The following is a 27767-nucleotide window of genomic DNA, read 5'->3' on the forward strand; positions in this document are numbered from 1 at the left end:
CTATCAATAACGATCTTGAAAATATTTTGGAGTGAGTTGGAACCAATCTTATTGAGTTAAATACGGCAAAGACCCGGGCTTCTGCTTTTATGAAGAAGGCTGACGCTGCAGCTCACGATTTGGTCTCGTCTGGACATAAAATATCACCATCACCGCAAATTCACTTGCTGGGTGTTGAGTTTGGAAGCAATATATCTAACACAGCTTCAGTATTGCAACCAAGACTACATAATAGATTAATGTTCACTCATCGATTGGCTCAGTAGCTGTCTTAAAGACCGATCCATCCAAGTCGCAATCGATGGATACATGCCAGAGAGGTTTAAGGTCAACGCTAGTATCCTAGGGATACATCTAGTCACCTTCACAAAAACTTGGAGCCCTCTTTAAGACAAATTTCCTTATATTGGAATGGAAGTTTTGAAAATCAGCATAGTCGTTATTGAAATGTTTCTTTCGAATCATTTAGGGCCTTACTAGTGTGTGATTATGTTGAGGGTCGATTCGGTTCTCAGAGAACGTGAAAAATCTTTTTGATCTCTCGAGGGTTGGTACTGCTAGATCTTATGTTACAAAAAGTGACTTTAACTGATGCTACTAGAAACTCATATAATATCGATGATAAATTGATTAACAGTATTTATTCCATCAGGATCTACTGAAATATGTTAATTTATTGACTGCAATAATTCCATTAAAATTTGTTTTCGTGTTCGTATGTTTATTTTTAAAAGCGAAATCATATTTTGTTGGTAATCATTTATTTGCTTTTAGTAACACAGTTCCTTGGTTACGCCACGTAACATTATAAATTTCTCTGGGATAATAAGCAGTTTTTCTCCTCCGGCGGCAACATAAAACATAATTTAATTTTTCCCGCAGAAAATTAATTTTCCTTTTTGACGATATCCAAATGGAACATATATTTCATCCAAAAAATGTAGAAGTAAATTAAACATTTATACCTAGACGATGCTATATACAATCGTGGGCAAAAAATCGACACGAGTCGCACGCTCGCGGTCAAAATCTCTAGGAAAAAATTTGTAGCTTCCATTCTTTTTCTGATTTTAGCATCTCGAAACAATTAGTCTTGGATTTATAAAGAGAGTTGTCTAACTTATTATTGAGCTATTTTTTTCAATAAAGGGAAAATATATAACAAAAAGAAATGTTAAACAAAAAAAGGTTATTATTAATAGTATATATTCAAGCTTAAATTCGTCAAAATAATAATTTATTTTGAAATTAACGTATGAATATTCAGTCTTCCCTCTCCTAGCTGTAATTACAGCTTCCAGGCGCTTTTTCATGGATAGATTAAATATCTTTACTTGTATCTTATTTGATAATATCCCATTCTTCAGAAAGCGCCATTTTAACATCCGATTTCTCGGATTTCTAGCCGGAACTGCTCATCCCAAAAATGCTCGATGGGATTTAAGTCTAGGCGTCAAACTAACTAATACATAGTGGCAACTTCGACATCCTGTAAAAACTGCTGTACAGAACATATAGTATATGAACGCATTGTTCTGAATTATGATAATTTTTTTGACGATTAAACTGGCCTAGGGAACGACGTGATCCCCCAATTATTTCTATGTATCGGTTTGCCGTTAATCCCTCGCTCCACCGCCAGTTTCAATAAAAACAAATCGGTTTTTGCTTCAATTTAATTGCCCGCTCAAACTATCCAGGAATCTTCTATAAAAGACACGATTTCTTTTATGCAATAATGCGCAAATCTTTCTTTAAGTTCTCCTCTTCCTTTTGAATCGCTACCATGCAGGAACAGAGCCCCATTGTTCGTCAGTCCAATTAACGTATTCTCTGGCAAATCATAAACGGGCTGCTCGGTGGGCTGAGGTTAATTTGGGGCCAATAACTGGCATTTTAGCTCAAGGTTAGCTTCTGACTTGGTATAATAAATTTCCCGGCCTTTAAAAGAGCTCTTGAAAATAAAAACTGGCCGAGAAACAAAAAATAAAAACCACCGTCAGAGACGGACGAATATCACGTAAAGAAACAACCGGGAAAATAAAGATGATTCAAGATGATAAGCAAAAAACGCTGCGTGATATACCTCCAAGTGAACCTGGGAAGAGCTATAGCGGTGCATGATTCAATTAATGTGGTTGCGAACGATTTAAATGCTGATTTGAATGTCGTTGCTGAGCCGCAAGAAAATTGCGATGAACGAAAAATAGATAACTGAAAATAGAACGGACGTAGAGATATATATCAGGAATAGAAAATGTAGTACCGCAGAATCGAAGGTATATAACGGGTTTGTGATAGTGAAGATGGGCCCTGTTTCTGTGATAGCTTACCTGTCTTCAAATATCGGATTAGAAGAATGCAACAATAAAGTTAAGGAAGTTTTCGACGCCGCTAACCGCGAGGGAGGCGAGGTCCTGATACTTGGAGATATGAACGCTATGGAGCTCACCCGTGGAAAACAACAGGGGAGGTTCTGGACGGAACATATAACACAAAAGAATTTGGTGGTATACAACGACGGCACACCCAGATAGATAGCTTTGGTTAGGTTAATTCCGTTTATGTTAGGTTAGATAGTTTAGACATATGATGCTGCTTCTAACATCTGACAAAAATGTATGAGTTATTGTGACATGATTGATAAAAAAATTTAATCAATATAAGCATCGTTTTCAACTGTTTATAGCTGCCATTCATGTGTACATTTAAGGGATATTCAATATAGGTAATAAGACAAATGGAAGGAATGTGAATAAATATTTGCGCATTCTTCGTTATTTTGTATTTGTTACGGTGAGTATGGTTTATCATTTAAGTGAAATCATGAATAAAGTGAAGAAGATCATCATAATTCAAGATATTTTCCCATTGCTATTATTTTTTAATTACTTTTTCTTTTATTTGAATTATTGCTGAGCGTGTCGATTTAATGAGGCATTTGTAATTTGCTGAATGTATACTTATACAGTCATTCTGAACAAACATTCAGTGTGAGAGCTACAACTTACTTTTAAAGAGGGATGTGTAACACAAATTGGCTCTATTTTTGTCTCTGTTCTATATTTGCGGCAGAGGCAATTTTTCTTTCGGTTTTTACGTCAAGATTGTAAATAAATATAGAATGAAGTAATACATAAAAACCTTCTTTGTAAAATGGGTTCTATTTACGTTTAATAGATCGATCAATAAAATGGGAAAAACTGTTTTAATTGGATAAGACTACAATGAATTTCAATCATTCCACAAGTTGTAACTGGTTTTAATTATATTTAAAATACATTCCTTACAAAAGTTACGTGAGTCATTTGTTCTCATCCTATTGATATTGATAAAAATACAATATTGTTTTATTTTCAAATATCGCCCCTTAATCCCCTTAAAAAATTAATTAATGCTTGACTTTTCTGTCCATCTGGGTGCTTTTTAAACCGGTCTTTTACAAATCTCCTAGTATGTCCAACATAATTTCTATTACATTGTATTGAGAGATTTTAATGTTTGTATGACTGACTTTTTAACCTACTTTGCACATTTGCACACTCGTCAAAGACTGACTACAATGCAATAAGTCGATCAAAATATCTGATTATCCTGATTAAATTCTGCCTACTCCACGTTCAGAATTAGTTAGGGGCTCAATACTTTAGCATACAAAAAATGCACAATCATTTGCCAATTGAAATCAAACCTTTAACATCTTTTTCCCGTATTCCGCAATAATTTGTAGACATATTTACTGGAAAAAAGTGCCAAGACTTTTACTCTAATACTAATATTTAATTCGGAGCATGCTACGTTTAATGTTGTTATTTGTTTTTAATATAAATTATTACTTATTTTAGGACTCCCGTATAGTTTGTTTTATTATTTGGTTTAATCTTGACACTATACACATGTGAAGAATTTTATATATAAAAATTTTGTAATTCATTATAGTTTTGTCTAGAAATTGTAAACCACGCTTTTATAATAGTGACATTAGTTTTCTCATTAGTAATTTTATTCTGCACGTAGCGCAATTAAAGAAATCAAATCTGTATCTGAAAAATGATAACGTTCCATTATAGTCTATTTCTTAAGCAGATTTCAAATGAAATATGAAGTTGAGACAGATTGAGCCAACGTTGTGAAACACTTCAGTGTTGATATTAATGCAATGACATAAAAATCAAAGTGGAAAAGTGCAATAGTTCCTCGACAATTAAAATTTTTTAGTACTTGCGATGTTTTTACTTTTTTTGAAACCGATTACGTTTGACATAAATCTATAATTTAACGACTATTGGAAAAGATTGACGTCAAATTTTATGGTACCAATAACTATATCCAATACTTTTTGTTCTTATAATCAAACCGTTATTAACCATAATTATATCAAAGGTATAAAAGTTGATGTAGATTGTTAGGCAAGACGACGATAAATGTTTATTTAACTAATCAATAAATCTATTAACTCTTGATGATGACACTGGAACCACATTAGCAAACCCACAATTTGTGTACAGGCGCGAATTCCAGCTTTCATCCTTTGTCGAATGATCTTCTATTTTCAATAAACACATTGGGATACAACGTAATATTATCATCGGATTTACCTCAAATTAGGTTGAATTTAACCAAATATTTGTTTGCCTAACAGATTAGGTCGCTAAATCAACAACCGCCATCATAACAATTGAATCTTTAGATCATTAATCATTTAAACTAAACTAAGAAATTTTATTCTTTTTATGTATTATACATGAACATTTTATTTCATTATAACAAAAGCAAGAAATTACTGTGGAAATAATAATAATGTCAACATTAATTTTATTATTATTATTATTATTATTATTATTATTATTATTATTATTATTATTATTATTATTATTATTATTATTATTATTATTATTATTATTATTATTATTATTATTATTATTATTATTATTATTATTATTATTATTATTATTATTATTATTATTATTATTATTATTATTATTATTATTATTATTATTATTATTATTATGCGAAAGAATTATGCTATACTCAGTTTGGAGCCGGTATCATTTACCTTTCCCCTAACTAAAGGATTAGGCTCAGTTTACATTCCACACTGTATGGCAAGTATTCAATATTACAGCCTTTTGGGTGGCCTCGAAGGTATTTTTTGGTAATCCCAGATTGGCGATGCTATTGTGCAAGGTCTTAGATACGACGTCGGTTGCTAACATATAACTGTGATCAGAGTATTTGGCCAGTTTCTCCTGGTGTTTATTGAAAATATAATGAGTGTTGGGTGTAGGTACGTAGATGAGAAAAGCTGAATTGACTATTCTATCAACCAACACGATGTCAGGTCTGTTTTTCATCACCTGTCTATCACTGATAATGGACCTATCGTAGTAGAGTCTAAAATTGTCATTTTTTGGATACTGTGGCTGGTACTTGTAATACGATGTATAAGTATTGAGGAGACCGAACTAACTTTTTTACCAATTTCTGGTCTCTGATCGTTTTTGACAATTTCTGCATTGTCGGATTGTTGTTGGTGTTAATAACTTGATCCTGGATAGCCATCATGAAGCTCTCGGTATCTGGGAAAAGGGCTCCGATAGTAAGCTACTTTTTCAATATGCGGATGGTTGAGGTTGTGATGATGTCTACCGGGCAATGACCTTTGTGACCATTGCTCTATCTTCTCGGTATCTAATACTGATTTGAAGTCATATTCTGATGAATCGAAGTTCAGTGGTAAGTAATCTCTATCCACCTTGGATATAATCCTGTAATAGTTTAGTTCATTAAACTATTAAATGCAACATAACATATTTGCACTGTTACATCATCTTTTGCAGACGATGATTCAGTTAATTAATAAATTTATTGTTTTCGTAATTAATTAGGAGTACCTACATCATTTTATTTTACCTTGTTTGCCGCTAGTAGACTTTTATAGAATTTATAACTATTAAAATAAGCCTGATGTGAAAAGGTTTTCAAGTTGTTTTAATGATCTCGATCTTACATGTGAGGAATGTAGGACTGAGGTTTCTGATTTCCTATAGTCTCATTACCTGTCAAGAATGGAGGTTAACAAGGTGAATTAACATTCTTTTCTGGAATACCTTCCAGCTCTGTTTTCGTTCATGTCAGGATTCAAAGAGAGTACGTTAAAATAGGCGTAGCACAGGTGTTGATTGCATTGATTCTCGACGTAGCTTTTGCCTGCTTGTGGTGCCTAACCTAGCCTGTTGAAACCCCAAGTATTTGTAGGTGTTTCCATTTTCTATTGCCCGTACGAGACCCTCTGTACTTTCACAATTTACTTGTCCATAATACGCTCATCAAAATAAATTTTAATGCTTATTGATACTTCCAAAATGACATACAACTTTTATTGCTTCTGATCAATTGGTATTTCGAATTGAAAATACCATAATCAAATTAGATCAAAAACTGTTTCCGGTTTGCTACTATATTGAACTAAATTCCTGATCAATTTCATTGACTTTACGAGTCCTTACTTTGTCCAAACAGAACAGGTGTTATTTGATGAAAATTGTTTTATATATACTTTAATTATTTTAATGGATAAACAAGAATTGAAAAACCGAATCAAATTACGGTATTACGATTAAAAAAGTTAAATACCGATCGATACTGATCCAACAGCTCGTATATAATCAAAATACGAATTGCTTAATAAAATCCAAAATCATTTCTACGTAACTGATTGAATGAAATGAAAAAAATAATCTGTTCATAAGGTTCCATAACGAGCTTAGTGGGATCATTTTGCGTTTTTTTTGCTGAATCACGTGTATCAAACCAAGCATATATAAATCTTGAAAACGAGAAATTGAAATGTAATCGACTGATATGGAACCAAAATAACAGTAATGTGTAGGATTCATATAACTGGAAGGCAAATAAGAGAGATTAAACAGACATTGTTAATTAGTAATTTGTTGTTCTCGTTCTTTTCAATTCATTACTCAATAATATGTTTTATTCAGGTTTTATGATTCAATAACATGAAGTCAGAATGCATACCATGACCTAATTTTGATGTGAATATTCCTGTAACAAGCTGTACACTTGTGAATTTCTAATTTTTGTTATTTGTTTTCAAACACAATATCTATCGTTATTTTTCAACAATATATAATAAATATCGAAGAAAAGGAACCTATATTTGGCAAACAAATATTGAGAGATATACTCAACAAATATCCAAAACACAATTACCTGGATCCTTTCTTATGTAGAAATCCCAGGAATCGAAAATACAGATAAGCAGCTACGGTCACATATTCCATTCTCTTTATAAATCGATAAAAGCCGTATCATTCCCTAGTGGAATAAAGAGAAAAACTACCAAATTACTGAAAAATGATTTTTTTATAATAAATTGTCTGAATTGCCGTCAAAAACCGATATAATTGATATTAACTCCCATGATTACTTGGTTTATTTAAAATCAATTCAACTTTCAAACGGACTTATTCTTTTTAACTGTTCACCAATTACCCATTGTGTCTTTGGTTATGGTTTTCCTGTCCCAGCTTCTGTAGAATGCTCCTGTAGCTGATTGCACAGAAGGGTTCAAGTCCTATAAAGGGTTTATCCGCCCCTACTTCTCAAATCTGTTATTCCATTATCCTCCACTAGCTCACTTATTTTCTCATACCGACTTGGATCTTATGACATTGTAGTTAATTTAGATAACTCCTGTTTGAGGTAATTCATGTTTAAGTTGAACTAAAGACATATTTCTGCTTGAAAAATTCTTGCTGTATTGCTCAAGCTTTCAGTTAGAGTATTTAGTTCTGGGCCCATTCACTCCTATGTCAGTTCTTTCTGCTGTTCTGGAGCTATTTGTGTTCCATTCGATGGCATTTCTGCTCATTTCTAATATGATATTTAGGTCCCATTCACTTTCACAGCTTAGTTTCAAGGTAAATTTTTCAATTTTGCTTGCTCTATTAATTAATTCTTGATGCTTCTTCATATTTCCTTAATTATTAATGAAATTGATCATCAGTTTTGTAATTAATACAATTATACTTATAGAATAAAAGTCTCTGTAAATACAGAAAAAAATAACAAGCACAAGAAAAATAACCAAAACAAAAAAGGACGCAATTATTGAGTGAACAAAACAATTAGGACACGACGTGATGTTAAAACATAACCTCGAAATGCGAAACTTTCCCGTTAGATGATCTTTATCATAAGGTTTGTTCTACAGCTGCACTGTAACTGTACTGAATTGGACCAGTGCAGGCCAGTGTATAGAATTAGGTCGATCGGATACAAAGAACGATATAGTGCAGAGTAGTACAGATAACAATGAAGCATTTGTTGATTGTTATATTTGAGGTTATTTGATGTGATTCAGTAGTATTAACAATAATGGAAACCGATTTAGTAATTTTTGATATTTTACATTCGTCCGATGACGAAGATGTGGCACTACATCTTCGTTTCCAGAAATGTTATTTGAGGATAATAATGGTAAGAAAAAATATATAGTTGATAAAATAAAAATATATATTTAATCTAATCTATTAATAGATTTTTTTTAAAAACAATAAGGTAATACATCCAGTTTATGGAATCGTTAGAGTACAGCGTATCAAAGTTGCTATATAGAAAATATAGTTAGAAATTACATTGAAAAATATTTTACAATGCATTTTCAACTGTCAAGAAATATAGCACTTGCATTGCACTGGCTGAACTGATTCTAGACTCAGTGCAAGCAGTACAGTAAACTAGGTGAACTAGTTATCTTGCACTGCTACTAAGAACAGTGACTCTAGCGCTGGTTCTGCTACAAAGAGCGTTTTAGTGTACACCTAACCTAAAATAGTTCTGCCAATATAGATTCTTCTTCTTATAGTGCCGAGTCCGTTATCGTTGGCGATCATGTTGGCTATGATAATTTCGTTCACTGCAGCTCGAAAGAGTGAACTACTTGTCTGACCGAACCACTGACGTAAATTTTTCAACCATGATGTTCTTCTTCTTCCAAGACTCCGTTTTCCCTCTATTTTTCCCTGGAGGATAAGATGCAATATACTATACGTGTCAGAATTGCGAATTACATGTGCGAAGTAAGATAATTTTCTGATCTAAACAGATCTTACAATATCTCTCTCCTTTCTCATTTGCACACGCACTCTATCCTGCTAGCTGATTCGGAGCATACGCCTCTATGTCCACATTTCAAAACCTTCGACCTTTTTAAGAGTTGCTTCCGTCAATGTCCATGCTTCCACACCATACAAAAGAATAGAAAACATCTTAATACCCTGACGCGAAGCTGTAAACTTAGATCGTGACTACACAGCATGTTTTTTAGTCTAATAAATGCTGCTCTAGCTTTCTCAATGCGACATTTTATTTCTGTTGAGTGATCCCATTTGTCATTAACAGTTATTCCCAAATAGTTAATCTTTTCCTTTCGTTTTAATGGTTCATTGTTAACAATAAGGTCACCATCGTTTACTGTATTTTTGTTGATGATTATATACTTAGTCTTTTTGGTATTCCATTGAGTCAACTACTTAAGTTGTTTACGATCACCCCATTGATTTTTATACCTTCTTCAACATCTTCACCGAATATTCTCGGAATATATGTTCCAAGTATAAATTGAAAAGTACTAGGTGACAGTATACAGCCATGTCTGACTCCTCTCCTAATTTTGATATCTGGAGTTAATTTATCTTTGAGTCGTAAATTTACTTTTTGATTCCAGTAAAGATTCGCTATAAAATTAATATCTTTGCTATCAATTCCAGTTCAATTCCAATAGGATATTTACTTTTATGATGATGGACCTCGTCGAATGCCTTTTCAAAATTTATAAAGCATAAATATACGTTACGGTTGACATCTGTACACCTCTGCACCGAGACCTGAATGCTGAACAAACCCTCTCTAGTTCCTAGTCCTTTTCGAAAGCCAAACTGGGTACTGCTCATGTGTTCCTCTATTTTAGGTTATATTCTTTGATGTACAATTCGCAGGAATATTTCAACCAATCGGTTGGAATTACGCATTTGTGATAGATAGAGTTAAACAGCTTAGTTAGTAATCTAAGGGAATTGGTTTCAAGAGTTTCTAACAATTCTGTAGGAACTCCATCAGGCCCGGGAGCTTTTACATTTTTTGCATTTGAAGTGGCTATCCTGACTTCATCTATTGTTATATCTGGGTCAACTAGTGGTTCTTTTATTCTGTGGACCTCTTCTCTATTATCATAAAATGAATCTTCTATATATTCTTTCCGTGAGCCTATGGTTTCTTTGATTTTCTTATGAAGATGAAATATGTCGTGCCTTTTATCCAATATCTTCAGTATATTGTTGGAAATATCTTTAAATATTTTGTAAGTATTGTCAATTTCTATCTCTTGATGGATGTGTTCAATTTCTTAGCCTCATTCTCCAGTGCAGATATTATTTCTTGTTGTATACCTGGATCCTTAATCTTGGTTAAGTCCAATTTCGGGCGATGCTCCTTGATTATAACTCGTTTTAGTAGGACCTTCTGTCTAGCAAGCAAGAGACTGTGATCAGTCAATACAGCTAACAAGAACAAACCTATATTTTAGCGTATAAATATTCACAGATGGTGTCTTGTTAAAGCAGGATAATTCAGATACTGCAAGGATTGTACATAGACAAACTTTATATAAGTAAAATGAGTAGAATGCTAAAATATTGTACAACCAAGTTATTATTATGGTATAGTGTATTAATGAAAGCAATAATTTTCAAATTAAATAATTCGAATCGAAGACGAGACTCACTTAAGGAGGTTAAAAGAAACGTGTTGAAATGCAATTAGGTCAGATAAAACAGCTGTGGGAGTTTATGTGGAAAAGAAAAATTCACGTAGGCGATGTCGACTTAAGGAAAATATGTTTTCTGTAAAAACTGAATATAATATATTAATTTACTTAGGACAATTCTACTTCGAAAGATCCTAATTACAAATTTCAAAAGAATGCGTCACGACAAGAGAATATTTCCATCCAGAACATACAATTACATCATATAAAACTGGAAGTTATGTATTTTTTTAATCTCACTTTATGAAAAAATGATCAATATCATCAACTGCACGATAAATTTTATAATAAACACTTGTTGTACTCTTGCCAGGAATACAATACAATACAATATTTAGATCCAAGTATATGTCCTTACTTCTACAAATTATAAGCCAAAAATAAACCGCACTACTGTCAATTATTTTCAATTACCTACACTCAGAAACACACCAGGAATGTTAAAATGTTTTATCTATATTGACAGCAAGCAATTTACATCAAATTATTTCAGGGTACTAATAGTCTTTTTTCCTAATCTTAGTATCCTGAAGTTTTCCCGATTCCTTTTGCTTTAATTATATTAATTAGAATGACCGATATATAAAATTAATAAAATGCAAGAGAAGATGTAGTAAATGAAAATTATATAAAAAAATGAAAAATAATTCACTAATACCTTTGAAAAAACGTTCAAAGCATAAAATATATTCTGACAAAATGAACAATAATAAAAGTTTAGGAGGGTAGGTGCATCCTGATTTGGACTTGTTAAATAGAGAGTTTAAGAAAAATAGCATTAGCAATAATTCAAAAGAAATTAACAATTTCATAGATATAGAAAGGTATGAAAAATCCAAACCACATATACAAATATTTCTAGAATTGTTTAGTACATTTAATTATAAATTGACATGTAACTTTCTCATGATTAAAGCTTTTTTAGGTCGAAAATAATGGAATGTTAATGATTATTGGGGCTCAAACTCAGTTGAAATAGATAAACGAACATAATTAGTAGTTAAAAATAGGAAAGAATGAAAAAAATTAATAGAGAGTTGTGTGTTATTCCAAAATACTAAAAGAGCTTCTCACATAAAACCTTATTATTTTCTAAAATAACCATCTGATGTGAATTTTTGGTATTTAAATTTTTAAACAGTTTGTTATTCAGAAAATATTTAATATTATTACCAGTTAGGTGATATGAGTGTTAAATTTTCAAAAATAATAATAAAGAAAAAATGTAGTGACCTCAAATCAATCAAGTTGAAATATAATTTATGACGAGATAAAACTTATTACCTGAAGAAGGGCCGCATCTCTATTCACTCAGCATCAAAACTAACAAAAGTTAACAAAAGCGACTGTTTATCAAACGTTAAACGAGCTCAGAATGTACTACGAAAACGAAGCGACTGTCTCTTGGAAGTTTGTATGCGCCGTCGATAGGACGCCGACGCCAGACTGACACGCTTATTTGGCGTCCTCAGCGACCGTCGACGCTCACCACTTGAAACTCTTGCGTAATTCGCTAACATGCGCGATGTGTTGAGGATTTTTCTCCGGTCTCCTACTTTTTTTAATACGGTCAACTATTTTTTACAGGGCGATTGTTCTTCGTGTTCACTCCGCCATCGGGTAATTCGATAGAGCATACGTACATACATGAAGTTATTTATAATACACTAAACGTGGATATCGTAGATTACTACAGAAAACAGCAGATTTCTCAAGCTAATCTGAAATATGATTAAAAAGATTTTGTTATTTTGTTTTACATGGTCTGATCAAATCTGAGTCCGTGTTTTGAGTTTTAGCGCTATATCTCCATTAGTATATGTTTGTTTAAGAAGAGGAAAGTTTTTTTGGCGATATTGACTATGGAAAAAAAGTTGAGCAACGATTTTGATTGTAATTTTGTGTTTCCAATGGAATTACAGCTTCGGAATCGAATAAAATGTTGTGGAGTATACTTTACTTCGAAGACAAGTATTTGATTGCCATAAAACATTCAGTGAAGGTGTGAAAACGTCAAACACTTGCCTCATACGAGTAGCCAATTCATCTCTATTAACAACGATAACAATAACAAAAAGTTGAGGAAATAGTTTGAGTGTAGAACGTGTCAAATCTAGACTCGTACCCAAAAACTCGTACTCTAGTCTAGTCAGCTATCACTCCACTGCAACAACTTTTTGTGATTTTTCTAAGGTTAACGATGTCTTCTTGCAAGCCAATAGAATGACTTGCTCTGTACCAGGCCCTATTTTGTTTTTTCTGTTTATAAACGACATCGCCTATCTAGGTAGTAAAATATGTCTATTTGCAGCCGATACTATTTTCTCTTGAAGCAATCCTAATCTCACGGCACTCCATAGGACCATATCTAGTGACCTAATCACCATCAAATCATGGTGCGATTCTAATCTTTTGTATCTCAATGTTGCTAAAACTGAAGTTTCATCAAGTTTCATCATATAAAAATACATTTTATTAAATAACACCACCATTGACGTCGTCGAATCTGATCTTAGGGCTTGTTGTAGACAACTATTTGAAATGAGGGTTACATTTTGCGGTTTTATCTAAAAAAATTGAGTTCCTCCTGTTTTGCGATGAAATCAGTTTCCATAGAACTGAACCTATCCACCTCCTAAATACGTTTGTAGGTTTTTCCATTTAGTAAGTTCCAAATTGAGTAATCTTAGTAGTTTAGTTGCAGCATGCAATGTGCAGTATGCAGTTTGTTGTGAATTCTAGTGTGATTATGGAAAATTTGGAAGGGCCATGTAAATGCAGAAAAAGTCGAGTGTTGAATATTTAATGAAAAAAAATCAATATTAAATTGTCTTTACAGACAAATTTATCATATGTAAAATGTATTGATGACACAGTGGAATTAGTATTGTACGCTTGGTATTGAGAAATCTACGATTTGGAGAGTTATTAAAGAAGAGAAATGTGGGGAGTTTCGAACAGAACAGAACAGAAAAACAAAAATTTAAAATTGAAAATCATTTGAAAGGAAGACTTCGAAGGAAAGTACATGCGTCTTTAGAAAAGAATTACAGAAAGAAAGATTACCTGAAATAAGTCGACGTACACTATGGAAACTTTTAAAAGAAATAGGTTTTTGCAGGAAAAAACTACCTCAGAACTATATATTAGTAATGAACAATACAAGTTGTCCCTCGACACTTTTAAAACGTTGCCCACAATCAAGTGGTTAAGAAATATTTACAGAATTGGCTAAATTCAAAGAATATTAAATTCCATGTCGGTTCCGTGAGAAACGTATTTTTTGTACTCCCTTCATAAAAAGGAAAATGATATTGCAAAAAACAGTGGAACGACGGCGGTTCGATATCCACCAGAACCACCGAATAAAATCCGATTGAACTGGAATGGGCAAAGGAAAAGGAGGAGATCAAGAAGATCTTGATCAAGATCAAGAAAAAATAATTTTTTTAGTAAAGTGGTGTTAAACAGCTGTAAATAATTTGAAACCTCTAAACTGGGAAAATGTGGAAGCTGGACAATATTACTGATGAAATAATCAAGCCACATATTGTAACTATTGATTGCAACAGTTCATTTTCTTATTCCGATTTGGATTTATAAGAAGTGGCTCTTCTTATACTGGTGAATTGTTATATTAAAATTATTATTTTTGATCATAACGTTGTTTAAAAGTCAAAGTTTAAACCCTTAATCCCTTATAACCAGTATCGCACAATGTCCTTAACATACAGTTACGAACAAGGTCACGAAATGGGTCCTAAGGTTGGCTCGGCCTAGCTACAATGCAAGTGATATTAAAAAATAAATTATTTCAAGTTAAATGTATTGTATAGTGTGTAAATAAATTAAGAACGTAAGAAACAGTGTTTATTAATTCACCCCACGAATAGGAAGAGTGTAAATAAATTCGAAAAATTGCACTTCTTCAGCTATTTAGGAGTTGGAGTAGGAGTGATACGCCTATGGATTACAAAAGCTTTATTATTTTAATACTTTGCTATTAGAGAGAGCAGTTGAATAAAATAATTTTCCTCGTAGAACATCTGATTCGCAATAATAAAATCAAATTCAATTATGAGAACTTGCATATCACGTATACCTACGTTTTATGATGCCACATTTAATTGTAAAACGTTCTCTAGTGTGAGCATGTGTACCAAAATGCTTTCTCTATTAATACGCTATTAATTAGAGTGCCTCAAATTGGTTGCAACTTTGTCAGTATATTGATGCATCGAATAAAAATGGGTCAACACCATTTACCGATATTTTTTGTACTATATTTCAAGATTAGATTACAAATTCAAACCCGTTTAGATATACAAGTAATTAACTAGAAATATTGGGTGTTGAGGTTACGCATCGATTTATACGATTACATTTTTTAGAATATATGTTACACATAAACATAGAGAAATTTCATTGTATTCTACTACTCTGTTATTGATAGATTTCTGATCAATATTATATATATATATATATATCAATATCATTTTTCATGAGTGTTTGTTTAATGTTAACTACTATTATCAACAGTTTCTACAACGAATCTCTACTTACATGGTGTTTCCTCAGTTCTTGTTACAAAACTCAGCATAAAAGTATAAAATAATGATTGAAATTTAAATTTAAGTTTATGAATTTAAGTAAGGATTTGAAATTTTAAACTGAAATGTACATAACGCGCTATAGCAAAAGCGATACCCCATAAATCTTTTAACATCCCTGATATAACTTAATGAGGTGAAAAAGTTGATATGCAATAAAAAATGATTTCAATAAAAAATGTTTCAACAATAGCTAATAATCTGTGTGATTCTTATTTTCACGACTTAGTTGTTGTACAATAAATTTCGGCCCAAAAGTGTCATTGAAGATTTTCACGTTCATCATCTATTTCTGGTAGCAGATTGTGGTAATTGGAACTGATCTCAAGAGAATCAGATCCGGCCTGAATGGAGGCAGTAGATAAAGAAAACGTTGATATTCTATTTATTCTAAAACCAGCAAGATTTTGGCCATCACCAATACAATGAACTCAATACGTCCATTAAAACAAATGCCTTAACCACAATATAATTGTACCTTCTCGAAAACGGTGACAAGCCGTTGATGGAGTCAATTTACTCACATTAAACGTCTTAAATTTGCATTACAGACTCTTCTTATCATTAAAATTGATGCAGAAACACCTCTGGCATTAAAAATATTATTATTTTGCTATTGCGAGAATTTTTACAAACCGTAAGTACCAAGTTGTCTCTCTGAGTCTTTCAGTTCTTCATATTTCGGCAACCGTTTTCTGTAACCGATTAAGCATACTCGAAATATCACTTCTAGATACATTTAGTCGATATGGAAAATTCTGTTTGGCCTTTTGTTTTTTTGTTAATCATAATTTTACTTAGGCAATCACTTCCTGAATTTAATCGTATAAAGTACCCTGTATATCTGCTTGTTTCATAACTAATGAATTTAACATTTGGGTATTATTTTCTAGCAGGAGCGAAAATGAAATTGCCCTTTCAGTGTTTATAATTTTTCAGAATATCAAAAAGTTTTAAATAATATCGGATAATTTGAAATCATTATTTCCTGTTTTTTGAGGGCAACTTATATTTTTTAGTTTGGTAGTTTCATTTAAATTATTTTAGATGGGAATAGAAATGTTTTACCAACATAAAAATATGGAAACCTTGAAGTTGATGTATATATTTTCATTCATTTCAATAAAACGTCAAGAAAAAAGATAAATATCTCTTTAAATATTCAGGAGCAGGTGAAAAATGTTGTTTACAAGAATTTCCACAAAAAATTATGTTTGTTCTCATAAAAAGGTTTAGGTTTTATCACAATTAATTTAATACGAATTAAATGAAAACTAGTTTATGGCCCATTCTAAATGGATTCATCCAAAAAAAATCGATGTCTTGGATTTTTTTCAAACTTTTTATATAAGAAATATGGCCACATTAATTTTTCCCTAAAACGTTTTTTAAGCCCAGTGCGTTATTTACTCCACTTTCAGGTGGTGTTCTCAAAATTAACATTGAATCAAAAATTTTGCGGTCCAGAAAAACTAAGAAAATTGATTTCTCAAAATGATATGTTTTTCAAGAACACCAGGCGTACCTTTTTGCCAAACGGCAGTTAACCAAAATGCCCCGTTCGCAAAATACGGCCCCGTAAAGAAAATGTCGGTTTTGACCTATCCAAGCCGCACTTTATGTATTTCACTCCCAGTGCTTATAATGAAGTTTTAATCGTAAAACTAATAACTCCATCGTATATAACGTTAAAAAATATATGGAAAACATATATAACTCTATTTAGAACCATTTTTAGTGGCACTCAGATTATCCGACAAATAAAAATCGTCAGACGCTACTCATTTTCAAATCCCCGTAAAAATCCAACATTATTTCCAAAGCTTGTAATACTTTATATTTTCTATCATTTATTTTGCAAAGAATTAATTCTTTGCTTCTATCTGACCATTTTTGTTTGCTGGGTGAATCCATGTAGACTGGGCCTTATACTGTTTTCAGTAGTTATTAATAATACAATTTTTTTGTTACGAAATTTTCTCATTTTCATTATTACTATTTTCCAGTAGATATCAATTCGAGCTTTTCTTCTAATAGAAGCTCGATGCCTTCATTATTTTGGTCTATAAATTTTTGGAATGTTTTTGTAGGAATCTAATTATCCTTTTTATGGAAAAATTCCTTCTACCTATTATTGAATTATTCCAGTCGATTTCTCATACCCAAAAACCTCATTTGCAATTCTCCTGTCTCATTTTGCATGTGAAAACATCATGTTTTTATTCTAACAAAACTTCTACTATTCAACAAACTGATTAAACTCAGCGACGTCGGCATCCACACAACCAGCACCCAGTTTATTTCAAAAGAATTAATGAACAGTGGTTTCAAATGTAGCCTTAGTCTTAGAGAGAAGTCGAATTCTTGATCTTCGGGAAGCTGGACTGTCGTAACGAGAAATTGATAGTATAAAGCAGGCTTATGGATACTGTTATCAGATGCGACGATTATGGTATATAGCCTCCGGCTAACCCTTAACATGAAGAGAAGACCTCCCGGAATCGCGGACGCGAAACATGATGAGGACCTGTCGGAATGACAGGGAATGGTGGAATGTCCTGCTTCGCATCCTCCGTGGACAAAGTAACAAGAGTATTTACTCTAAGAGAATGTGCCTAATCGGCAAGGGCAATAGAAAACTTAGTAAATGAGGAGAAATATTGATAAGTCATATCTTTAACTGTGGAAAATGGAATGTATCGATTTTGGTCATCTATATTTTTAGGAAGATAACCTGGTTTTATTGAAGAATGCGTAAGAAATCGTAGAACTTCAACTCATTATTGAAGTTGTGAGCAGACGCTTAGATTATCCTCATTGATAGATGTGAAATTTTAATCATTTACGTCCTAATATTTCTAGTAGAAATTTTCAAAATAAAATTAGTGAGTATATCTCCTATTAGAAGTAAAGTACATTCTTGAAACGTTTGGTGTTCCTAAAGCTCAACTGGATCTTCGATTTAGAGACTAAAACTTCAAATTATGTAGAATAAAATTAAATTTTTTTTATTTGAAGTATCCTAAATCACACATAACTGTCTAAATTGACTTTTTTTGTCATCATAATCAGTGACCATCAATATAGCTTCTGTAAACATACATCAACCGAGGACCTGCTAGCCTATGTCACCAACGAATCCAGAGCAAACGCACTGGACATATTGAAGGCTTTTGACAGGGTTTGGCATGACAACCTTCTAAATACATTAAGATCGTACGGGTTTTCGTCCTCACTTTTGGATTGGCTTAGTAGCTTTCTCAAAGACCGATCCATACAGGTCGTATCGATGGAGCTCAGCTCCAAAATATACTATGAAGATGCTCGACTCAATACAAAAGAGAGCAGTTCGACTTATAGGCGATCCAGAGTTAACCAGAAACTTGAACAACTTAAATCATAGAAGAAAGATCGCTGACATAACTCTGTTTTACCGATACTACCACGGCAGATGCTCTTCCGAGCTGTTCAACATAATCCCACCTAGAGCAGTATTTGCAGACGTGGCTCATAAACACCTAGTTCGCCCACAGACGTCCAGAACTTCAATTTATCGTGACTCATTTCTTTGGAGAAGTGCATGCCTGTGAAAAAAGAGTTTACTCTCTTGGGCTTGCTTTTTACATAAAAACACCAGATCTTCTAGAATCTCATGCAAAAGTCGCTTGACATGATGCAATAATACGTGCAGTGCAATGCAAGACGCAATATTTTTTCATCAAAAGCGTGCGCAGATGAAGTTCAACATCTTTCTTGACTTAGCTTTGTTATTTTTAATTTGGTCTAAACTGGTCAAGAAATAAAATTTAACGTTAGGAATTTGTTTAATTTACTTATGGAAGTTTTGTTAGGGGCAGCCATCATGCAGTCGTAAGAGACTTGTCAGACGACGTCCAATATTAATCTATGAAATATTTTGACTTTGAAAAAATTACATGCAGTTTCTTGCACATTGTCTTGCACCATGTCTGGCTGCCTTAACTCTTTTTAATGTCCCAGCTCATCCATTTTAATTATTTTTAGTTGATTTTACTGTAAGACGTCATAGTTGGAAACAGTCTACGTAAGTAAAATAAAAATAAGTTTAGACGTAGTACAATGTAGCTAAAAATGCCAACAGGCCTTAACTGTATTGATTATTTTCACTAACTCATACTAAATATATATTGTTTCATGTACGTACTTTTCAACGTACAAATTATATATTTTATTCCAATAAAGGGTTAATTTCGTTTATTTATTTGATACGTAAAACGTTTATCACAAAAGTTTGTTGATAGCGTTCTCATGTCGTTATTTGTAGGCAAACAGATAGGTAACATTCACATTACTGCACTTTCGGGAATAGTACACTCAAAATTTTCGATAAAATCATGTGATAACGTTTTGTAGTTGGTCGATTAGTTGTTGTCATGGTCTCAAATATTAATTTGAATGGCAGGAATGGAAATTGTATCGAAATACTGTCCAACATGTAAAGATCGTGATGAAAATTGAACAGAGCAACCCTTTCAAATTCATATACTTTCAGAATAAGTAGAAAATTTTGTTGATGTTGCTTCCTGTCAATCAGGATATATGAGGCGTCAGTCGAATTATCCTATAGAGATAGAAAATCGTTATTAAAAGTCACAGAAATCATTTTTATGATTTAGAAATGAAAAGCCATTCATTGATTTAGGTTAGACATATAGTCTTATGGTGTCAGCGAATCGACGTTATGTTAATCATAAATAGATATATTGTTTGCTTATCAAACTTGTAGCTATGTTGATTTGAGATATATAGCTCAGATACTGCATGGAATAATCTTTATTCAAGTCGGCCTTACAACCATATGATATTGTAGAAAACTACAATAGATCAATAGGTTGCAATCGGCTACTTTTAAAAATTACCTACTGTGAAGAAATATCATATAGGTAGAGATAGTTGTGATAATAATTAGTAAACAACATGAAGTAAAATTGTGTAGCACTCTTCAATTAGGCAGAATTCTTCAATAACAGAAATCAACATAGCTCAAAATTATCTACGTTCAATGTTACCAGGGTTCGGACAAAGGTATGGTCGCGTGCAGCATATTGTTTCTGATGTGTTGTAATATTCAAAAGTGTATATCCGCTGGATTCTACGTCCTTTACCCCACATTCTTCAGCATATCAAGCGATCACATCGTGACAGGGAAGAAAACTCATGATTTCATTCCTACAAGCAATAAAGCAGCTACGAAGTGTAAGCATCCTAGATTACCAATAAACTTGAGCCTATTCAATAAACTTAAGGTATTGGAATCATTTTCTGGGATTCATATAGTGTTTCCATGAACGATTGACTAGAGCGCACACTATAAAGTCCAGACTTGGCATTCGGTGACTATTTCCTGTTTCCCAAGTTGAACAAGCGATTCTTTTTAGACAGTTATAGGAAAGTATCCACGAGACCTGGCTGAATAAACGTGTATATCATATGTCCAAAAATGATAGACATGTCAGCCTCTTAATTCTTTTTTGTATTTACTTTGGATCATTGAATAAATATCTTTTTATTCGACTTGTAACCCTTTTTTTTATCACCCACCTTACATTACAAAATGAAATTTGTCTTCTTCGCCGAATATAAAGCATCCCAAAAAATAATGAAGTTTATAAAGGTATAACAACATTATTTGAATCAACAAAGTACGAGGGTTGTAACACAGATGTGAATAACTCAAATCTGACATTGTTACCATAGAGTTTGACATTTTCAATGGTGAACATACTCAAAACGTGTTGTCATACGGGTGTTATTTGAGTTGTTCATTGAAACTTAAAACATTCATCTTGGTCAAAATGGAATTGAATCGCGAACATTTCCATGCGATGATTGTCTATGACTTTTGACATGGATTAAACCAACAGTAGTATGCCGATCAATTCGCTTTCGACTTTTGGTGATGAAGTACCATCTCGAACGACCGTGTTTCGCTGTTTTTCCGAATTCAATCGGGTGAATTTCGTTCGAAATCGGCTGTAGTGCCAGAAAACATGATTCTGTGTGTAAACTGATATTCCAAGATCGTCATGTGACATACCGTGAGACTGAGGTTTACTTGGGCATAAGTTCCATTAGAAAAAATGGAATATTGCATGAACATTGGGCTGTCAAAAAGATTTGTTCGCGTTGGATACTGCATCATTTGACACTCACGCAAAAAAAACTCGTGTCGATTGGTACAAAGATATACTGAAAAAATTCAATCGCGATGTTTCAAAATTAGATCGTGTCAGTCGACAAATAATGGATCTATGCATATAAACCCGAAACAAACAACAATCGGCTGTATGGGTCTTTCAAGACGAGAGAATTACAACAAAAGTTCGCACACGAAGTACTTCGAAGCAAATGGTCGCCTGTTTTTTCGGAATAACTGGACATTTCGCCCCGTTCCATTAGAGCAAAGTATAACAGTCAATTCTGAATAGTTCCCCAGCACTTGTTTACCAGAAGTGTTCGAAAAATCAGGGAAACCAATCACAGAAGACGTCAATGCCAGCTCTTACACATCAGATCAAACAAAAACGTTTATGAACAGTCAGAACATCGATTTCATGGGTCATTCGTCGTACTGTTTAGTACCCAATGGTTTTTTCTTATTCCCGTAGATCAAAAATAAATTGCGAGGTGAACGTTTTTCTACACTTGAAGAAGCGGTTGATGCGTTCAAATCACGCCAATCAAAATGGAAAAAATGCTTCGACAATTGGTTCAAACGTATATTGATTTTAATGGAAAATTTTTCGAAAAACAATAAAGTCATATCCAATTTTAAATATTTGTTTTTATTTATCTACCTTAAATTTAAGTAGCAACTCTCGCACATACAATCTAATACTATTGAAAGATGTCTTGAAAGAAAATGCTCTAAAAGTGTTTCCATTCAATTTAAAAGAGTAAGTATATAATTAAAACAACTGAAAACAATGTGTGACCTTTTCATTTGCTTCATACAATTTAATAGTACAACAGCCAGAACAAAAATATACAATTTCATATCAAATGTTACTATTATTTTGAAAAATTATTCTGTGGATGTTAATTAGTATGAGTGCGAATAAGCAGTTATAATAGCCGCGTCTAAGGTAGAACGATACAGATGATAAAGTTCAATTTAGCTGAATAATTTTTGTCTCGAGAAAATTAGGAAAGAGGGAAAACGGAAGTAACTTGATTATGCAATAACTTTGTGAATAATTAAGACACATCAGTCGGTTTCTTTTCATCATTTAATGACGCGTGTATACAGTTGAATGATCTCTCATCGGCATTATCAATGGTCTAGTAACCTGTATATCCAAAATATTGATCGGCCTTCAGCTGGGCGTGTCCTAATCTTCCCGTTTTATCTCAAATAATCTAATAATCATACGTATGAGTGTATCCAGTTTCAATGCAAATGTATATTTCTTTTATTTTTTCGTAGAGGGTCTGTTGAGCACTGCGCTCCTGCTTCACTGAATCCACCACAGACGACAACTAATCAAAAAGGAAGTGACGTAGAGAGAACACCGGTGAATTTACAAAATTAAGCGGGGATTACAAAACAACCAACACTTGAGATCAAAAATAATAAACAAAGCGACGTTTAAGGGGCATTTAAGTAATTTCTAACTTTGTTATTGTTATCGTCTTACCGGGACAGTAGAGTGATGGATCCATAACAATTTGTAGAATGTTTTCTCATGTGAACAAGGATTTTAAACGGTCCCTCCATTTTTTCACTAACATTACAACTTTTCGTAAGCACACCGCTGTTGACCGAATGTTCTAGCGATTAGAACATATTTGCCGTTTATGTTTCTGTTGCCTCACCCCTTTAGTTGACATTACGGGCTAACAAAACGTAAGCTGATGCCTGATTTCGACACGGTGCGACGTCTCACTGTCTACAGCGATACGCCATCCAGTGGAGGTATCAGGAAATGTTCTTTACAGGATTCGGGCTTATTAATTCGTCCTACTGTTTTTTCGGTTAAATATACCAAAGCGTCCGTATCTCCGCTTGTGTTTATTATTATTAGTTGTTCTAAACAATTTGATATTCAAATATCATTGTAAATAATGTTCTTAAATTAGAAAATTCAGTCACTTTTATTAAAAAAAATACAAGCGAGTAATACTGAAATATTTTTGAGTAATTCGGAAATGTTCGTATAGGTCAAAACATATCTCGTTATTTTTCCATCAACAAGGTGTCGTTTTGAAGAATGAAAAGCGATACCAAAAAATTTCTTGTCAAATAAAACTTTCTTCTAAGCCTGCAATGGATCGAATAATTTCTTTATTTCGGTTGGTTGTTTCTTTATTTGTAGTTATTTTTATATTTTCTCGGTTGCTAATTTGATCTTCGTCAAAAAAATTCCGTTTTGCGTTTTCGACTATACCCGTTGACCGTATATTTCCTCGTTTATTTTCTTATTTAACTTGATTCAACACATTCAATTCATTGGAAGTTATCACTTCTAATCGTCCTTATAAAAAAACCTTATAAAACTCCAAATAGGACACTTTCATCTGTTTATGCTGTCATCTGCTCTCAATATCATGAAGCTGAGCTGTTACGAAAATACACTCGTGAGCAAAGAAGTCGACTCAGGAGACAACCCTCCAATCGCAAGACACTGGCAAAAAAACTGAGCTCGAAATTGTATTTTTTAAATAAAATTTCGAAGCTAATAGCATTAGCTTCGAAAGCGGTCCAACAATATGCTATGATCTGTAACCACTATTTTATGCTTGTTTAAAATAGTGCTAAATAGGGGTAACTCACCCTTATAAAAGGTTATCTACCTGACCCACCACTATCAGTTAGCCATCAAACGCCAACTAATACATATTTCTGTTAACAACAAGAATTCTACCTGGATATGGACACAAAAAATGATAGAGCTGCTCAAGCAATCATCCTATTGCGACAAGGTCAAAGTTAGCGAGAAGGCGCCAGTGTGCTTAACATGAATCAGTATGCTGTTTCCAAAGTTTACCGTCGTTACCAAGAGACTACTAACTTTCACCAAAGACGTGGTTCCGAAAAGAAAAGGTACACATCTGAAGAAGATAACCGATTCATTGTCAGCATATCGTTCACTGGTGTACAAGTCCAACAAGAGCTCAGAGAAACGCGAGGAGTGGCTGTAAGTGGCTGAACAGTCAGAAGAAGATTTAAGGCCACTAACCTAGCGCCAAAAAGTCGAGCTACTGACCCCAAATTAACCCCAGCCCACCAAGCAACCCGTCTACGATTTGCTAAAGAATACTTTGATTGGATGGAGCTCCGTTCTTTTCTCAGATGAAAGCAGTGTTGTATGAAAGCACTTTAATGGAAATCACTAGATGGTTTGAATGTGCATTTCAATGGAAGCAAACTGGCGGTGGGGCGCGGAGATTAATGACGAACCAAAACATAGAAGAGATTTTTGGGGAATCACGTCGTTTTCTACTATAGTTTCATCGGCGAAAACTTTATCCTAATGCAGGACAATGCCCGTCCATATACTGCAGGTAGTATTTACAGGATGTCGAAAACGGATTGACCAGCGCGTAGCCTGGAATTAAATCCTAGTGTTTGGGCTAGGAATCCTGCACCAGCTATGAAATAGGACCTCAAACGGTGGTCACTGAAGAATGGAATAGCATCGAACAAGATCAAGTGAGAAAACTTACTCGGTTCATAAAAAAGTGATTGGAAGCTGTCAATTACAACCCTAAGACTAATGGCTTTGATATGATAAATTCAGAAAAAGAATGGAAGCTACAGATTTTTTGCTAGACCACAAGCGTGCGACTCGTGTCGAGCGTATTTTGAATAACTTAAATTGAATTCATCTATTTCCACATTCATCATATATATCCAGATTTATTCTTCTTCTTCACTTTAAGAGTTACAGAGTCACACTGTCACTACAAGGGGTGATAAAAAGTCGAATAAAGAAATATTACCATTCAAAACGCAGAATCAACTTTACTTTGTGTTGGTAAAAGTCAGCCTCCTGTCTATTAAGCCAAGTCTCAACGGATGTTTTTCAATTATTGTCTTAAGAGAATGGTGTACTGAATGAATGCTCTTTTGAAAATGATCTGAATTCCTTTTATATGAATCCCAGAATATCCAACGTGTAACGAGCGAACACGTAACAGAAAAACGATACAGTTCTACCTCATTTTTCTGAAATTTTCTACTTTAATTGTGTTTGATTTTTCTCATTAAAAGACTTGGCCGGCCGTATCCGGTCATATCATAATTTTCGACATCTTGTCTGTCTGATTGAAAACACCATTTCTCTGCATGTTGTCTGCTAATTACTTCGTCCATGATTTAATTGTTAATATCAGATGTAGATCAAAATTGAATCGTGGCTCGTTTCAAATCTTGTAAGTTGTAACCGTTTTTCCCGTAATTTTCATAAACGATGTATGACCCTGTATGTAATTCTTTTATGGAGTAAACGAAAATATATGAAATAGTTTTGAATGGCTCTAATGCACCCATCCCTCGTACTAAATTGAAAACAAAAAAATAATAATCAATACAGATCTGACGCAAATTTCTCGTAAGTATTCGAGTGAACTTGAGCTTATACAAAGGAAATTGGAATCCGCTTAGAAATAATGTTTTCGAATTCATAGCATGTAAATTTCAACGCAAACTTATATATTCGACGTATTACATCTATTTATTCTAAGTATCTTTATATTTTGTGGAAGTTATGGAATATAATGGAGTAGTAAAACAGACGTTTGAAGAGAAAAACAACACTAAACAAATTTACATTAGCCCAGGTGAATAATGAACTCTCTTACTCGTGAATTTACTATTTTAATGTGTACTAATACTATGATTTCTAGACAGATCTATTTGGAGTAATATCGTCAAGAAGTTCCCTTTTTTCTTTCAATTAAACTGTATAATATTTATCTCAATTTTAGGATATTTGTATTGTCATTTGGATGTGTTCAAAATTGAGTTATAAAAATAAAAACAGTATAAACATGTTTGTTTCATTCTAAATTTTTCTCCAAGTAAATATGATTCACCGTCGTGATGACTAAAATGTGTAATGGCTAGAATATACTGATATACTTTAAGCAACAAACCACCACACTAATAGTTTTTTTTTAAGATTAATAGCTGTTATTATTAAACACGGCAACATATAAATTAATTGTTAGTAACTTTTTGCAACCAAACGAAGAGAAACTCTTACCACGTTTTTGAAAAAGAAGTCATTGTTTCGTTTGTGCGGCACTAAGAATAGAAAACAATAAAATCCAATAACTAAATAATAGAAATGAAACAAAACAAAATTTGTGAAAATGTTCTAATTAATTTCGTTTTATTTTTAAAAGCAATTTTGTAACACTAACAATTCGGAAAAGAAAATTGACCCGGTAACAGCATAAGCACGTCCTAAATATAAATCTCAATCACCGTAAATCCAACCAAGTTTTTTTAAGTGGGAGAGACGTAGATTATTTATATGTAGTCAATTTCCCAAATGTATATATATATACGTAATGCCGTTTCTCGTTAATTAAGTTGCCTATACTATTAGGGGTTACGTACAAAGGTCAATCGCAAGAGAGAGAGAAATTCGTTGGAGAATTTTTTGGTAGAATAAGAAAAATTTGTTATAGGAGAAAGGTTTGTTGGAGTTGGCCCTGATGTAGGAGTTGCTTCTCTGCGGTTAATCGCCAAAGTGTGTCAATTATAAAGGGTTTAACTATCGAATGTGTCCGTCTGAAAGATAGTTTCATAACTTTCCACAATAGTGCTATTAAGCAATACGGGAACGTAACTTCTTTGTAAACAAATTAATGTATATCTCATCAATGTGAAAAATTTATTGTTTATCATTAATAATTACGTTGGAAAACTACGGACACTTTTTATACAAAGATAATTCTCTTTACCCCTATCCCCAAAGGACATTTTGGTACAGTAGCGCCATCTTAGCCAAATGTATATATACTATACGTACTGCCGTTTCTCGTTAATTAAGTTGCCTATACTATTAGGAGTTATGTACAAAGGTCAATCGCAAGAGAGAGATTCGTTGAAGAATTTTTAGGTAGAATAAGGAAAATTTGTTATAGGAGAATGGTTTGTTGGAGTTGGCCCTGATGTAGGAGTTGCTTCTCTGCGGCAAGAGGTTAATCGCCAAAGTGTGTCAATTATAGAGTGTTTAACTATCGAATGTGTCCGTTGTAGGAGTTGCTTCTCTGCGGCAAGAAGTTAATCGCCAAAGTGTGTCAATTATAGAGGGTTT

The 27767-nt window shown here is 33.2% G+C and overlaps 1 protein-coding gene across 11 annotated transcripts in view; it reads right to left on the reverse strand.

Annotated features, from left to right (window-relative positions):
* Window positions 1-26919, reverse strand: part of LOC130893110 (voltage-dependent calcium channel type D subunit alpha-1) — a 103977-nt gene extending 77058 nt beyond the window's left edge. For 4 of the 11 annotated variants that reach the window (XM_057798998.1, XM_057798941.1, XM_057798988.1 and 1 more), the window contains exon 1: window positions 23136-23354. In XM_057798998.1, coding sequence (XP_057654981.1) covers window positions 23136-23160 — 25 coding nt within the window. In that variant the 5' untranslated portion in view covers window positions 23161-23354. Of the gene's footprint in view, window positions 1-23135; window positions 23410-26705 lie in introns of those variants that run through there. The other 7 variants (XM_057799008.1, XM_057798933.1, XM_057798979.1 and 4 more) reach the window with 5 other exon arrangements.
* Between the last annotated feature and the right edge of the window lie 848 nt (window positions 26920-27767).

Source organism: Diorhabda carinulata, chromosome 1 (assembly GCF_026250575.1).
Source record: "Diorhabda carinulata isolate Delta chromosome 1, icDioCari1.1, whole genome shotgun sequence".
Taxonomy (NCBI): Eukaryota; Metazoa; Arthropoda; class Insecta; order Coleoptera; family Chrysomelidae; genus Diorhabda; species Diorhabda carinulata.